General features: G+C 38.7%; 1 protein-coding gene across 4 annotated transcripts in view; it reads right to left on the minus strand.

Annotated features, from left to right (window-relative positions):
• LOC102694917 (6-phosphofructo-2-kinase/fructose-2,6-bisphosphatase-like) overlaps positions 1-17,904 on the minus strand; it is a 30,915-nt gene that overhangs the window by 11,260 nt on the left and 1,751 nt on the right. For 2 of the 4 annotated variants that reach the window (XM_069181333.1, XM_015342766.2), the window contains exons 1-9: positions 8,367-8,595; positions 5,537-5,662; positions 4,246-4,342; positions 3,524-3,590; positions 2,687-2,761; positions 2,051-2,107; positions 1,566-1,687; positions 992-1,199; positions 332-478 (exon numbers count right to left, since the gene is read on the minus strand). In XM_069181333.1, the coding sequence (XP_069037434.1) occupies positions 332-478; positions 992-1,199; positions 1,566-1,687; positions 2,051-2,107; positions 2,687-2,761; positions 3,524-3,590; positions 4,246-4,342; positions 5,537-5,662; positions 8,367-8,457 (990 nt within the window). In that variant the 5' untranslated portion in view covers positions 8,458-8,595. Of the gene's footprint in view, positions 1-331; positions 479-991; positions 1,200-1,565; positions 1,688-2,050; positions 2,108-2,686; positions 2,762-3,523; positions 3,591-4,245; positions 4,343-5,536; positions 5,663-8,366; positions 8,596-17,904 lie in introns of those variants that run through there. The other 2 variants (XM_006625570.3, XM_069181336.1) reach the window with 2 other exon arrangements.

Here is a 17,904-nt window from a genome sequence, read left to right on the forward strand (position 1 = left end):
AAAATGTATGACACCAGGCTTCCGACTGGAAGTCTGGAACTTTAATCATAGCTGCTCACTGCTGAAGGAAGACTTTTGCCTAGGTCTCAGCACAAATGGCAGCTGTTGTATTCAATACTCAAGCCTCCAAAGAGACTGGAGTTTAATGCAGTACACTTAGCACACTACTCAAAACTTTTCACAGGACTTTGTTTCAGTTGGTATCTTGATGGCTTAATTGAATCTTAATCGTTTGCTTGACTCTGGAGCAAAACAGCACTTAAATAAGTGTGGGGGAAGCAAAATACAGAATTGCCTTGGAATTGCAGGCTATGACAACTGAAGGACTCACAGCATCTATTTCGTTGAGGGCCTTCCATTGCTCGTAAGGCACTCCCAGTGCCTCTGCCGTCTGAATAGTCCTCTTCATGTGACTTGTCCAGACCTTCAGGTCTCTGATAGACTGGCTCTTAATGAAGCCTGCCAAGGTGGAGGCAAACTGAAGAGAGAACAGCAGGGGGATTTAGGCTACTAACTGTGATGAATAAACTAAATACATTACACATTGAATTAACACTAGAGAGAAAACAAGGATGTGAGGTGGGTCAAATGAGATTGGAGTTGCATTCTTTTATACAGTATAAGCAATGGATGGAGTATTCACATTTTTGTTTCATCAGCATGGCCTGGAGCCCACAGCTCATAAACCCAGTGTTACCTCCAACCATGACATTGCTCTTTCACCCAAACTGTTCTCAAACAAGCAGCCTTGAGATAATGATAACACCCATGAGAAGGAACATGAGGCACACAGGAGCAGACACAACCACAGCTGTATCTGACCTTGTGTGTTACGCAGGGCCTGACGCAGTCATAAATATAGAAAGCTGATATTTTGACTGGGTCCACACAGGTGTTTTATTCAGTGGGGTGCTTGTTCAATGCAGCAATGCTCTGTGAGGGTACATCAACTCAATGCAACCTCGTTTGCATTGCCCTCTGGGAACCTGACCTTGTTGCCTCGCTTGGACAGCCCCGAATCCCCCCCGATCCTGCCCAGCAGGTTGAGCTCGCTTTCTCCATGCCGGCACAGGTAGATGGAACGAGGTGTGACATGGATGTTCATCAGGTAGTACACGATCCGGCTCTGAATGTGATCCATCACATGGTTCACCAGGTACCTACTGCCCACGTTGAAAATCTTGATGTATGAGAGGTTCCTGACTCAACCAAGAAAACAAAAGTGACAACCTTGGTTAAAAGGCCTAAGACCCCATCTTACACTTGTCATTCCACCTTAAAGCGTCACTTTATTTAATTGAAAGGTTCTTCCCAAACAATGGCAATTATTTGCTGTCTAGCACAATTGTATTCATTTTAAAGCATCTGATCTTCTGAAAGAATGCCAGAGAGCGTTTATTTTTACTGTAACAATTCAAACAGCAAGATAAACACAGTCGCTATTGCAAAAGTGCCAAATGGGTATATTATGTTGGAAGTAAAGTGCAGAATGATGTTAATGTCATGGTGGCTACATATTGTTTGCTCATTTTTCCAGCTCTCTTAGGTTACAGAACTCTCAGTACCTGTCAAACTCATCATCTAGGGCGACATAAGTAATCTTGTAGCACTCGATTCTCTTCAGGAAGTCTTCAACTGCCTCCTCCTTGTCACAGTCCTTATAGTCTGGACTACTGAGTTTAACTTGCTGTAAATAGTTTAGGGAAGCGCATGTTTTTGTATTTATATATTGCACAAAACATAGTTTCAGAATGTGAAAATGTATACAAAACAGTTTTAAGTCTGGTGAGTCAAGCCATATGTCAACAACAACATTTGAAGAACTGTGAAAATGTGTTAACCCTTTAACTACTTCCTTCTCAGACAAATGTGTTTCCCTTACGTTAAATGAGGTATGATTGTTATGAAAGACTGCTTTAACAATATTTAATAAACTAGCGAATAAAATATTGTCCAATACTGGATACTCACACATACATTAGCAGGTGTATAACCAAAAACACATTGTAGCTAAGTGAATACACTCAACGCTATGGATTCAAATGCCTACCATTATATTTTCTGCTATGATCTCTGGATCATCACAGATCGACTCGACAAAAAAGACCTGTAGCAGAAAAGGCACAGAGGGAGAAATGTAGGGATCATTAAAGGTCTAAGAAAAGTCCAAGATGTGACATTATCCTATCTTGTACTGTTTAAAGTGACTGAGGATCTGAACTCATACAATCAAGGCACTTTTTCATAAATCAAATTTTATATTTTAATCTCCCAAGTGTTGCAGATCTGTTCCTGGTTATATCAAATTCCAGACTTTAAACAAAACATTTTAAGTGAATAATATTTGATGCTGCACATTTATTTTGTGTAATTAAGAAATTCTGTGACGAGATTCTTGTGTTATAAATATAAAGAATAAAAAAGGATTAAGTCTGAAAAAACAGGAACAGGGACAAGCAATAGAGAATTTAAAAGCCTTCTTCGTAGAAGACAATGTTCCTGCAAGCTGGAACAAAGTGCAACAAACAAAAAGAACATGATCTGCATTTAAATGAATGGCCTTTCTTTTATTCAGAACCAAATTCAGCTCTGGAAAATTTGAAAAGAAGAAGATGGAGAAATAGCAGGCCTGGATTATTTTGGATTGCTATAGCCCACAACAAAAAATCCATCCACACTCACTCACTTTGTAACCATTTTCTTTTGCAAAGTTAAGGATCATCTCCCTTCTCTCTCTGGTTGTATTGGTGGCATCAAAAACCTGGAAATTTAAAGGGTAGATCCCATAGACCTTTACATCTTTCACATAAAGCATTACCAATTATCTTACAATGTTAGAAAAATGTGTTTCTCTAAGAGGGTTAAAGTTCTTTGTGATTTTATATTGTTCTGAATCTGAATTTAACCTGAACTGAGGTGCCATAGAGTAGAGTAGGTGTGGTTGTGTTAGTAGAAGATACTAAATCTCAAAGATCACACATTTTGGATTCAATATGTTGGTTAACAAGATGAACAATCTCAATATTTGAATATATGAACAAGATCTTGAAAAGGCATGGTTATAAAGAAGTACTTAAATGTAACGTGACACCCAGAAGCTAAGCATATTATTACACTGTCATCACAGTGGTACACTGCTTTAATTTTCATAGCCTGGGAAGCTAGGCTATCAGTGGTAGCATGTGTCATACTGAAGTTCTGTCATTTTCCGTCAGGGGTCTCCTTTCTCTGACTGGATCCGGAGGTCCAACCACACTCTCAACTGCAAGTCAGAATGGTTGTAAATCCTTCCTGAAAATGTTCAGAGATTTTGCCAGATTGTCTTATTACTGGCATTTTGGCATTTTAGATCATTTTTCTAATTTTCTCATTTGTTTTTCGTTTTTTTAATAATTTAAAAATAGTTTTCCTGAATGTTTGCTAATGGAAGTTTGGAACATTTAATTATTAACCCCTGGGGCTTGTGATCAAAGTTTGAATCGCCTGAAACCGTTGCTCCCTACAGTTTTGTTTGGTCCCTTACCGCAACCTGTCCTTGGTCCTGAGTGAAGTAGGTGCAGACGTCTTTCAGTGCAGCAATGGCACAAGCCCTGCAAGGACACCACTGTGAACTGCGTGCTTCCATACTGCACATCCACACTTCACAGATGAAGAGTATATCCATTTCCCAGAGCCAATGCTTTGAGAATAGCAGTAACAAGTAAAAAGTACATAAATATACATAAAAGTTTTATGTCAAAGTTGTAACAAGAAAGGCTCCAACAAATACTTGTAAATAAAGGATCAAATGAAATTATTTTGGGAGTTCTATACAAGTTTTACACAGTGATTGTTCAGCTTTATCGGAGTTTTCGAAATAGTAAACTATATAACTATATAAACATTATAAACATTATTGCAGATGTTTTGGCACACTATTAGGAAAAAGGTATTACTGTATTTACCATAGAAAGTTAAATAACACTAATAGATGCAGATGTAAGAATTGTTACCCTGTGTACTTATATTAACCTACTCTCCCATAAGCCGAGTTTTAATAATTTAATACTGAGAAAAAAATGTGACATTTGAAAAAAATGTGAAAATTTGTGTTCTATAAACTTGAAAGAGGTCAAAGTGACAAGCAAAAAGCTTTACACAAACAGCAGTATTAACTATTTCACATATGTGGTAGCAATACTTAAGTTGCTAACTGCAGTACACAGAGGGCAATAAGAGCTGTAATATTGAGGCTGGTTTTCATACTTGCGAATCTTCATAGCTTCTTCATTGTCGGGTCTGAAGAACTCAAAGGTTTTATATGTTTGTACAGCTTCCCTGCGGTACTGTCCAACGTTAAACACTGCCAGCAAAAAGATATGAAACACAGAACTCAGGAAAAGCAGAAGTAGCCCGACATGATATATTGAACTTTTCCTTCATGTACCACTTGGGGTTATTAATAAAAGAAACAGGTGTGGTCTCAAACAATTCTTAAAAGAACCGAATACCAGATGAAATTGAAACCTTGGCCGACCTGCAAATACAATGTTTAAGGCAAATTACTTGATCATAGCTTCTAGTATCTACACATCAGAAATGTATTCTGAATGTGTGATTGGTGAAAAGTTTTTAATTTAGGACTCACAAGTAGTTCAACCAGTAAAGGTGCTGGCCTGGAGTACAGGGTGAGCCCTAGGATTCATGCACTGTGAGTTCCAGCCAGGGTCACGTCACCATTCCACTGGGACCGGGATTCCTCATGTGGAGGTGCAGCTGACTGAGTGATACCTGAGATTAGTCAGGCAGGGATCTTGGCTTGCAAGCCTGCAACATCTTTGGCTTCCCTGATTGCTTGCAGGGATGCAGTGACATCAGTGAGGAATATGCCAATCCTACATTGCAGGATTGATTGATTGTTGTGTCACTAGTTATGTCTGGAATGATCAATGGGGTTCACAGTGAACATAGTTTGATGCTGCGCTCTGCCATGCTTTGTGTATTTCTGATGTTTAATGGCAACTCAGGCCTGGGTGCAAGAACAACACCACACTTCTGTTGAATTGTAGATTATAAAAACCTCCCTTACTTAAACAGGTTTTCATTGCAGATCAAGTCTGTGACAACAGACTGACACTGACTACTGACAACACTTAGCTGTTCTTACTTCAGACTTTATCTAGTTTGTGTGCACGTTATTTGGTTAAAAGTATTGCCATTTCAGATTGTTAAAGGTCTGTTTTTTAAACACAGACATTACAGTGTGATGAAGGTCTATGTTGTTTTGTGCCAAAGGTTTCTATTCAAGGATGCATGGAAAAAACATTTTGTGGAAGCAGGAAAGGTTGAGTAGGAGTAAGAATTGAGCAGGAAATTAATTACACAGGTAGCGTGCCCCCCCTTTCTCCCATCACAGGTTATTAGGTACAAGGTGTAAAAAGAGTGTGTGGTCAGTGTTTGGGATGGTCTATGGTCCATCTCAACACTGTGTCAAAGTGATGACCAGAGATCTGTCCTCTTCAGTGTTGGTGTGATCAGCTCTGTTGGCGATTCTAACCTTTGGTAGGCACGCCGATCCAGTTGAGATAACGGGTCAGTTTCTTGGAGATGTAGGTCTTGCCTCTGGCCGGAAGTCCGACCATGACAATCAAGGTAGGGGAGTTGGTGAACTGGGGGACTGAGGCTAGAAATAAAACAAAAGAAATATGTTTACCCAGTTACCATCTTTTTCTGCTCACAGAGCAAAATAGGAAAAAAAATAAATGATAGATGCATACAAGTATCTTTTTACTGATAAAAACTCCAATAATGCATCTGAAAGGTCCAACACAGATGGTGTTGTATTTATCCTCCTTTTGGTGCTAAATTGCACTGTAAAAGTATGGACTCATCCAAAAGTATACATATACATAAGGACCTTCCATACTTCCATGACTTTGACTCTCCTGTTTCATTGTTTCCTGTTTCTCCATTCACTGCCAAGTGGCATTTTCTGCTTGGGTTTTTTAAATTATATCTACAAAAGATATGTAAATTGCCCATAAATATTCAAAGTTTCAAATCCTGTAAAGCATAACAACACAACTACTTATAATAGTAAATAATTACCATGATTTTGTGCATTTTTGTACTTTTCATTCAACAGGATTTCAAAGCACATTGCAGCAGAGGGCCACATTATCGACCACTGAGATACATCCCCACCTGGGAGATACTGTATGCCGTATACTGTACTATGTGCAAGCAGCCCCACCACACTGGATTCAAAGGAAAATTCCTGGTTCCGAGAAAAGAGCACCACCTACTAGTCCAACAACGCCACTCACATCAGCAATCCGATATTGATCTGCTTTTTTCTTTGTAGCACTCTGATAGGTACGTGACTAGAGATTAATTTGCAGAAAGTTACATAGTCTTCTCGGGTACATCCAAGATACAGACATCAAATCCATTTGGGTTCTCTTTTAGACTTTACAGAGATAATTCAGAAGTCAATTTGTTTTATTTTTGTCAGAAGACAGAAACTTATTGACCTTGGCAGCTCTCTCAGTACGCTTTCTCAACACATATCTCAGAGGTTAACAACTTCTAGGTCATGTTAGTCGAACCATGTGTGTGTACCAATGGGAACAGGTCAGTACAGGCTCTGTTTGAAAGATAAAAAGAGTCAATTTTGCCCATTTCAAAAGCTCTTCTTTTCATGCTAGGCTTTCTTTCATCTAGGTCTCACTATTTTGAGCCGTTTAATGCTCATAAAAGTTTGATAATCTAAAATAGCTTGATGTTAAAGTTTGGGGGAATCTCATGGAAAAATTAATTATAATCTTTTATAGGTATATCCTTGGGATGGTGGGGAGATATCAAACTCCTATTGTGCTGAATATTCTACCAGGATTCCCCCCAAGTATAGGCTCCAACAACCTCGCAGTCCGGTATTTGACAAAGCGGTTAGAAAATGGGTAGATGAATTTTCCTGAGTTCAGGTACTGACATGCCTCTCATTCTTCTCATCCTGTTTTAAGAATGACTCATTCCTTCACACTTTTCTTGTATGGAATTGTCTTAAAGTGTCTAATGACTCGATGTTTGAAGAAATCTACCTCTTACCCGGGACTGTTGCTCAGAAGCAGTAAGAAAAACCAATCAGGCTCTTTCAAAACTAACATTGATTATGTTTGCGGGTACATATATGACCAAACTCCAAAAACCAGACTGCCACTGGTGTGTTACCTCCCCTTATTTAAAAGACCCAAACACTTTCTAAGATGAAAAGAATTCAAGCTGGCCATGGAATACCAGAAATTGCTTGCAATGCAAACATGAGAATTTAATAAACAAGATCTTATTTTGATGAGTAAGGCCAAGTTCTGGAACACAGTTAAAGCAAATACTGACATACAGATTTTTTAAATTAAATTTAGTAAACCATGCTAAATGCTTGAACCATGCGTAACACAAAAAAGAAGAGTGAGTTACTCTGTCTTTGAAGGTTCTTTAACAGATTTTATAATGGAGGGAAACTGAATAGGAAAAACAGTTTTAATTGTAGTGTAGAGTAATTCATAACGATCATATGACCTTCATAATAGAAGGATGACAATAAGGTCTTCAAAGCTGTTTATCTCCAGTTAGGGGTTACAGCAATTTACACAAAGAGGGGACTGTGTCCGGGATAGGACACCAGTCCACTGCAGGACACATACATGTTAACTTAACCCCCACATCCCTGGGAGCTGATGGGGCAACCGGAGCCCGTATAGAACACCTGTGCAAACACAGGGGCAAACTGGGAGTCTGGATGTGCAAACTCCCTGCAGGAAGTGCAACAGGCCAAAACTGGACCCAAGATCTGTGAGACACAAAAGCTCTCCATCAGGACCTCATGCTCCCCACTCACAACTCATCAAAAATAAAAGCTAAGTGATGGAACTTACAAACTTGTGCTGATATACAGCTGAAAAACCTAAATCAGTGACTGGTAGCATAAGTACATAATGTGGAATAGCAGTATTAGGGTGATCACAAATAAGAATTGTACAATATTATAATACAGCATAATCTTAAAAAGTGGATAGTCTGCATAAATTCACACCCCTTATTTAGTGGCTTTTTGATTGATATGCACATTTTTAATATACTGGATCAATGGGCTTTATTGGACTCAAATTAATTAGACTGTTATATATATATCCAAGTGATATATGTAATATAGAGTATTGTACTTTTCTAAAGGATTATATATTCTACTAATAGTACTAAATGTGTATAGAAAGATGAGCAATCATGAAGCAATCATGAAAAAAAGCACTCTGTAAATGCAAGGAATTATTATTAAAAAAAGAAACACAAATCAAAGGAAAATAAACAGTTAATAAAGGCTCACTTACAGCCTCTCCTCCTCTGAAGCTTGGTGCACATCCAAGGCACCCAGATCTTCTGGAGAGGCGTCTGAGTTAACTCTGCCGTCTGCTGAGACATTTCCCCCCAAAGCAAAACGCGCCTCTTAGCAGCCGCACGGGCACAAGGCTTTTATCTGACAGGACAGGCTTCTGTCTGTGCGACAGTGGCAGACTGCACTGGTGTTACCATGCCTCTGTCACCTGACAGGGCAGAGGGAGAGAGGCCGTGATGGGGAGGGTGCCAGAGTTCGCGTGACACGGTATCTGCGGAGTTCACTTAAAGCGCCAGCCACAGAAATGCCTCCCCCCCCACAGTAAAATACTGTTTACCTCCCTGCGGACCAACGCAAACACCTCGCCAATGGCTCGCACCTGTCATACTGTAGGACGTCTCCCCGAGTTCAAAATGATGCAAATCTTGCCTGCAAATGAGATCGGGTTGCGTAAATTTACTGTTTGAAAGCCCGGTAAAAACGGATCATTTTTTAACCGCAGCGCAGTTCACGGAGTCACAGAAGAAAACCAAAGACATCTCAACAGCGTTGCGATATACATTAGCGGTTTCTTTGCTTTATACACATTTGAAATTTTGATTCTCCTTACAAACGTCGCTACATTGTCTTAGAATCCTTAGTAATTAATTCATAATTACATTGTGTTTTCTTAATGCCCCGGCTGGACTAATGGTGTACATTAAAACAGTGATTTCAGTTGAGCTCCAAATCTCTGCTGTTGATTGATTACTTTCACTTAACTTGTTTAGATATTTGGTTAACTTGTTTCTGTTCTCAGTCCATAGTTTCTACAATACCCCACGTCGGGGGTGCTATTTCTAATACCAACATACTCAACTTTAGCAGCGTTTCCACATCGTTTACTCTTATTTCCTTATTTCTGACTATACAACTCTTAATAGATCATTTATGATGAATTTACTTGCGTGCCACAAAAAGCTTTTTGGTTCCTTTTGTAGAAATCCAATTGGGTACGTTTAGGCAACATAACTGAAAGTTGGCATTTCTGAAACTTAGAAATTGATAAAAGGTTGGAAAAACTATTTCAAATCCCATTCGACCTTTTAAAAGATGAAACTAAAATCCACCTCAATTTAACTTGTCTCTATATGAGAAAAGTTAGAAAAGTTGAAATTGAATTTTATGTTCCCTTTGCAATACAATAAACTATGAAATTATCACAGAACACATAAGTATAACACAAAACGTTTCCTGTTCGAAGTCCACTGGGCTTCGGAAATAAACCAAGCACAGAATTAATATAATTCTTCTGGATTACCACAAGGGGGCAGGGAAACGTTTTTAATTGATTTTTAAAACTCAAACTCGACCTGGGAATTCATGTACGGAACAGTTTTAATGAAAACAGCGTCAATGAATTGTTATTGGTGCTAATGTGTATGAGTGCGTTTATTATTCCCTATTTTCTTATCACAGCATTTTCTGTTAAATATTTCATTGGGCAGTTTGGGTGTAGTACACAGACGTAGAGCTACGGGAAATGGAATGGAGTTAAAAACAGCAGTGGCTTTAGTTAACCATGTGGGCTGAGACTGATGACAAGGCAATTTAGTTGTATACAGCTGAGGACCTCACTGTCTTCTGGGATACTCTACCTGTTGACACTGCCTAGTCAACTGTAGCACATTCCACCTCAAAGAGAGTGAGGGCAATTACAGCCACAAAATAAGCACATGTCATGTAAAGTTGTTGCATATGGGGCCAAAGTTTGCATGTATGAATTTGGCACTAAAGTTCTACAACCCCAAGCACCTAGCTAGCATTACACAGGAACTACCATGTATGCCCAACCTGAAAACCATGCCACACAAAAAAAAACTGACAGGGCAAAGAAATACCCACCCTTAAAGAAAGTAAAATGGCAACTGTATCTTAACCAAGAAAAACTAAGTGCTCAGATCAAACGTGTTCTACATACTTACACGATATCAGTTTACAGTTCTAGGTTACCAGCAAATTCCATTATCACTAAGATAGTAATACTATCATTAAGATGGCAGGGTTCATTGTGTTTGTTTTTTATTTCTTTTAAAATACTGTTAAGAAAAACAGAACAGAAGAACTTCTTTTTGTTTCAGCTGAAAAACAGTAGCAGATGAGCGACAATCCACAAACAAGATTTGAGAAGTGAAGGGAGAAGGCTTTCTGAACTTTGCTCTCTTCCTGTCCTCACTTCCCATAGTGGAGCACAGCCTTGTGAAGGACAGTTTGCCACCCACAATCCTGCAGAAATTAAGTTGAAAGGATGTCCACGTTTCCTGCCTTATTATATTCATATTCTATTAAAGACGATGCTGCAAGAAATGTATTAAAAACTCAGGAGTTAACAGCCTTCCAACAAATCAATAATGCTTATTTTCAGTAGCAGTACAAGATCATCAGGCTGAAGTGCCATGCTTTAAAAGTGTATACATAATCATGAAATGTGCAACTATGATGAACGCAGGAATGTCAGCAAAGATCCTGTACGTAAACACTGTTAAAATAAACCCAATAAGTGACAAGCTCAAAGTGTAAACATTTTTAAATTGTATTAGGGAAAATATTTGCGGGTCATTTTTCCAGTGGTACCCAAGAAATCAACCCCCATCCTGTTGCCTTGAATTTGCTGGTATGTTATCATAATCTTGATGTAATTTATTCAGTACTTTTAGATACTGTCCGTTCTTGTAGTTTAAATTTAATGTCGGGTAGGGCACTAAAATACTGGGTATCTTAGGTCTCATTTAAATTAAAGCCTTTTTTACACTCAGGGGAAAAATATATATTTATTTCTGTAAACTAGCCCAATTTGTAAGTAGCTGTAGCATGTTATTACAAGAAGGTAAAGGGAAAACATTATTGTGACATGAACTGAATATACAGTGCCTTGCGAAAGTATTCGGCCCCCTTGAACTTTTCAACCTTTTGCCACATTTCAGGCTTCAAACATAAAGATATAATTTTTTTATTTTATGTGAAGAATCACCAACAAGTGGGACACAATTGTGAAGTGGAACGAAATCTATTGGATTTTTGAAACTTTTTTAACTAATAAAAAAATGAAAAGTGGGGCGTGCAAAATTATTCGGCCCCTTTACTTTCAGTGCAGCAAACTCACTCCAGAAGTTCAGCGAGGATCTCTGAATGATCCAATGTTGTCCTAAATGACTGATGGTGATAAATAGAATCCACCTGTGTGTAATCAAGTCTCTGTATAAATGCACCTGCTCTGTGATAGTCTCAAGGTTCTGTTGAAAGCGCAGAGAGCATCATGAAGACCAAGGAACACACCAGGCAGGTCCGTAATACTGTTGTGGAGAAGTTTAAAGCCGGATTTGGATACAAAAAGATTTCCCAAGCTTCAAACATCCCAAGGAGCACTGTGCAAGCGATCATCTTGAAATGGAAGGAGTATCAGACCACTGCAAATCTACCAAGACCTGGCCGTCCCTCTAAACTTTCAGCTCAGACAAGGAGAAGACTGATCAGAGATGAAGCCAAGAGGCCCATGATCACTCTGGATGAACTGCAGAGAACTACAGCTGAGGTGGGAGAGTCTGTCCATAGGACAACAATCAGTCTTACACTGCACAAATCTGGCCTTTATGGAAGAGTGGCAAGAAGAAAGCCATTTCTCAAAGATATCCATAAAAAGTCTCGTCTAAAGTTTGCCACAAGCCACCTGGGAGACACCCCAAACATGTGGAAGAAGGTGCTCTGGTCAGATGAAACCAAAATCGAACTTTTTGCCCACAATGCAAAACGATATGTTTGGCGTAAAAGCAACACAGCTCATCACCCTCAACACACCATCCCCACTGTCAAACATGGTGGTGGCAGCATCATGGTTTGGGCCTGCTTTTCTTCAGCAGGGACAGGGAAGATGGTTAAAATTGAGGGGAAGATGGATGCAGCCAAATACAGGACCATTCTGGATGAAAACCTGTTGGAGTCTGCAAAAGACCTGAAACTGGGACGGAGATTTATCTTCCAACAAGACAATGATCCCAAACATACAGCAAAATCTACAAAGGAATGGTTCACAAATAAACGTATCCAGGTGTTTGAATGGCCAAGTCAAAGTCCAGACCTGAATCCAATCGAGAATCTGTGGAAAGAGCTGAAAACTGCTGTTCACAAACGCTCTCCATCCAACCTCACTGAGCTCGAGCTGTTTTGCAAGGAAGAATGGGCAAGAATTTCAGTCTCTTGATGTGCAAAACTGATAGAGACATACCCCAAGCGACTTGCAGCTGTAATCGCAGCAAAAGGTGGCTCTACAAAGTATTAACGCAAGGGGGCCGAATAATTTTGCACGCCCCACTTTTCATTTTTTTATTAGTTAAAAAAGTTTCAAAAATCCAATAGATTTCGTTCCACTTCACAATTGTGTCCCACTTGTTGGTGATTCTTCACATAAAATAAAAAAATTATATCTTTATGTTTGAAGCCTGAAATGTGGCAAAAGGTTGAAAAGTTCAAGGGGGCCGAATACTTTCGCAAGGCACTGTATATCTGCCTAACAGTCTAATTTAATTGGTGTAAGTTGTGGAACTTATTCCAACAAGAAATCAAGAATTAATCCTCATGCCAAGCAAATTATTTAATTCACTGAACAGTGAAATTTAAAATATAAATCCAACCATGAAACACCCATTCCTTTCAAATGTCAGTGGAGTCATATGAAGAGTCATTAGACATCAATTTAATTTAACACTACAGCTCCAGCTATAATCTGTAAATGCTTCACAGACTTTCACTAGTCTCTCCTAGCCCAGGAATAGTTTCTTATGCTCAACAACAAGTAGTCAAATCTCCCTATTTACAACTGGATGACACATTTCTAAAAATAAGAAAATGTATGCCTAGGTTACCTTGGGCTTCTGAAAAGAAGCATTATCGTTAAAAGTTAAATTTCAAACCAAAATTTAGGCTGCATCATGAAATGTTGTATCTAATCACACCTTCCAACTCTACAGTGTGTCTGTGACTTGAAAGTTGTGTGTGGGGGGGGTGTATATTGACTATTGAGGCCTCTGTATGGGTACAGGGGTCTTATCTTATTGATCTGTTGCATTCCAGGAGTAGTGTTTTTTCTTAGCTGAAAGAATCCAACCCCCATGTATCACTTGTCAGATAATGCCTGTCCCTTCTGCACTGTGGTGACAGACATACTGTAATTACTGAACAAGCACTCTCCATGTCTGAACAGAAAAGGAACTTAGATGTAAGAATACAGAAACTGCGCAACAGAAGCTATGTTCTTAGATCACAATCTTAGATGGAACAATTAGTTTTTTAAACAATTCAATCAACGACAAAATATAGTTATGTGCAACACCTCATTTAAGAAAGTGTAGAAAACAGTGCATGTATACACTACTTTCTTTACATTTACATAATTAAAATGGTGATCTAACATTATGTTTAGAATGGAGGTAAAAATAATTACAAAATAATTTATTGATTCATACAGGAATCTTCAATCCTAAAGGAGCCCAAAGCACTTTACATATACAGTATATTGAAGTACAAGACACACTTGATATCCAGGGAGGTGCCCAGCAGACCCACTTGATTTCCAATATTTTGTTAAATCATTGCCAGACTTCCAGACTAACATTCCGATTTTCATGGCCATGTACCCACATCATGCCCAGGTAGAATCACTCAGAAACATGTTGTTTACAACTGCAAAACGGTGTACAAAGTTCAAGAGGATTTACATCTTAAGAGATCTGCATTCTCTAAAAATAGCGCCTTGGCTACATTGTTATGGTCCACAAAACCATGCCCTGTTTCTAGGTCAGTCTCCACTACTGTCCTGCAGTAAACAATAAGATCACTTTTTTAGCCACATACAATTTCTTGCATTAGGAATTTGTCTTTTCACAGACCCCAGCTTGCTCTCCATGAGACACACAGGCACACAGACGGGGAGAGAGAAGCTTGGGGTCAGAGCACAAGTCAGCCATTTATACACCACCCCTGGAGCAACTGGGGTTAAGGGCCTTGCTCAGGGGCCCCCCTTTCGGAGTAGGATTCCTCTGCCGGCCGCTGGATTTGAAATGGCAACCATCCTGCCACAGACACAGATCCTTAGCCACAGAGCCACCGCTCCACCCTAAGCAATGTTTTTGTTTAAAAATGACTCAAACAGAGACATCTGCAAATAAACTGTTCTGGCAAGACAACCATCGACACAGCACGTGCTCATGTTCTCAGACCACTGGGACCTGAGAAAGTTTACCAGAGCTGAATAAAGTTGATCTGGGCCACCAAAGAGTCACATATTCCTTTGAGAAAATGTTTATAACAAGCACATTTTTTTTCAGAAGTGCATAAACCCCAAATCTCCAGAGAAGATAAGCAGTACATAAAACCATCACACATTCATTTTTACCCATTTTTATTGCATACCTTTGCTGACATGCAATGCCAAAACTGAATCTAACAATCGCCGTAATATTTCAACTGGCACATGCTCCTGTTCACTCACCGTTTGGTTACTATTTAAACATTTAACCACTTCTAGTATCCTATCTGAAAAACTTGTCCAATTAGGCTTTTCATTATTATTCTCCTCATATGCAATTTTCTTCTGCGGTCTACTAGAAAGTCTGAATGCATTTTCAAATAAGAAACTTATTGCATCCGCATTTTAGCCACTTTTCTTAATTAGAACCTCTGTAGCACTACATTTAGCTTTACCTGCTCAGTGGAACTGTGATTTATTTTAAATCACGAAAAGATTTGCACTTCTTTTTGCAATATTGTCAATTTATATATATGGGTATCATTTTTAAAAGAATTAGATGCAAACAGCTTGAAGAGAGTTTGTGAAATTCCTGCTGAGGTCTATTCATTCTGTGTGGTTTTCTGTTCCAGGTTTTATTTTTATTGTTGGTTCTTCAGCTAACCAACAAGTACTTGTGAATGCAGGTTTTGAAAAAGAGGAAGGGGTTGATGAAGTGGTTTAATGCTATATAGTCGTTATCACTGCATTAAGACAGTCTTTGGGGAACAGGTTAGGTTCCCCACTCACATTTTTGCATAATTTAATAGTCAGACTTTACCCAATACACTTTCTAAAATGTACCTTCCTATTCAATCATCTCAACATGTTCATTGCTTTTATTCACACTGAAAGGACACAATCTTTCTTCTTTTCTACAGGTAATGATGCACAGAAAGTAAACTTGTGTATTTTCTGCAGTTTTGATTTATTTTCTCATCCTAATCTTTTTTCTAATTCACAAACTAAGCCATTCTTATCTTAAAATGTGTTTTTAACTACTTTTCAGTTGCAGAAGGATATGTGTGGGCGAAAGTAGTGTATTTATATGCAGCACATATCACTTCTGTGGTGAGATGTGAAATCCCTTCCAAGGAGGAGCCCATGTTAAAGTTTACAAACCACTCATTAAATAGCTTAATGTGCAAAAGCACCAGATTAAAAATTACTTACTTTTATCAGGAAAAAACATGTAAGAATGAGTGGAGGAGACTTATACTCTGTGTTAAAAGCTCTTCCATTTCTGCATGCCTTTTAAACTTGAAAGTTGCAAGTTATGACTTTATTTGAAAGAAATCACTTCTAGTCTTTCGTGTTGAAAGAAGAAAAAAGGCTCCCAGGCTGTCTTGTGACAATAAAAGAGAAAGACTATCTCCAAAAATAGCAAGGATTGAAATGTGTTCTGGTTAATTTGATATATTTCTCTGCTTTCCTTCTAGTTGAATGTGCTTTCCTGTGTCTGTGTGCAAATTTAGAGAATCTGGGCAAAAGCAGCATAAACGTTTTTGTAAATACATTTTATTAAACTCTATTACAGTTACATTTTACTAGTACTGTGTTTTGCCTATATGACAGCAATGATGTGTGCGAGTGCCATCTCCCAGGCAAATTTAACTTAATAGTTGTATTATCCACAGGTGGTTTAAACAGAAATCTGGCATAAATAAATGATACAAAGTGTGTTAGCAATGTAAACACCTCAACAACCATTCACACTAGACCTGAATAACTCCACCACCCAGGATCTGATCCATGTATGAATAAGGAAAAGAGATGATGAACCTACAGTTGTCAGTATAGCATTCTTACCTCTATAATCTCAGCTCAAAGCACTTTAAAGTGTAGATTAAGTGAGTCATTGGTTGCAACGACCTCAGGCAGTCACTGCTTAATTTGACCACATTTGCCTATGTGATGTTTATTTTTAAAGAAGAATAGATCTTTTAAGAAGGAGTTTTTTTTTCCTTCTAGCTAGAGATCTGAAATCATTTTAAACAGATTAATTTTGGGTTTATTTCCAGAATATATCATTTTTATACTACTGATTATTGGTCGAGGTTTTTTTTTTGTAAGAATTGGTTCTGAAAGACTCCCCAAGGTGTCATGACACAGGTGATGCTAGTTCAAAAATCCTTCATTACTCTAAATCCATGTTAGAGACAGTTTTCTCCTGCCCTTTTAAGTAAGTGAGGAATTGTGGGATATTCAAGTGTTACAGAGGTCAAGAGGAGTGATCTAGGAAACAAAACAGCTGTGACCCTTTGATTCAAGGAACTTTTTGACCTTCTAAGTTGTGAATGTTGTGTGAAAGTACAGACTTGTATCAGAAAAGTAATATTTTTCTTGTTCTTGTATGTAATCGTTCGGTTTAGTAAAATAATAGTTTTGCTCTTAACTGTTCTTAAAAATAACTGTCTATAAAATATTACAGTTGATAGTTCTGCATGATAAAATTCCATGAATCTGGAAATTACCCGGCTGAGTTCTACTTATTAACACCACCTTACAAAGTTGAGTGACAATGGTCCAGTGGATTCCTCAGTATTGTGCAGTGTGCTTTCATGAACTTCTTCGTTTATAATCTTTAAAATATGTGTATTTTTCCCCTAGTATTCAAAGAACCGCAGCGGTTCCAGATGTAATACTCATGTACCAGTTATTTCTAAAGATAGAGTACATTGAACGCCTGTTGTTGGATACATTCTTCATAACACTACCATCCTCACCATCCCCCCATTGACATATGCTTGTAAGGACACGCAATGTCTAAAACCAAGCATCTGTCCTCTGCTGATTGCCAGACCCACAGTTCAAGTATACAGAAAAAAGACAACAAGTTAGTTCAGCTAGAGCAAGCGAGAGGAGCATGGGTCAGCCAGCTTCTGGGAATTAGCCTTTGAGGAGGCACGCAAACCCTTAACATCACACAAGGATAGCATACCATCCTTGGAGTCAACAGGCCTGCATTGGGCTCAGGAGTGCACTGTCTTCCTGTGGAGTTTGGGGAATTTCCCACAGTCGCAGGCAACACATGGCAGCTGAAGGAGTTATGTATAACCATTTTTCGGTAACATCCGAATGAAGCGCAAAGGAAATTTCAGTGGTCTATTCACCCAGGAAAAAAAGAATTCAAAACACCTGCCTGCTTCTCACACAGAGCTTTTACATTTGTGGCTGTCTCCTTAACTCGCTTCTCGTACTGTTATGGGTGAGA

Source organism: Lepisosteus oculatus, chromosome 2, assembly GCF_040954835.1.
Source record: "Lepisosteus oculatus isolate fLepOcu1 chromosome 2, fLepOcu1.hap2, whole genome shotgun sequence".
NCBI lineage: Eukaryota > Metazoa > Chordata > Actinopteri > Semionotiformes > Lepisosteidae > Lepisosteus > Lepisosteus oculatus.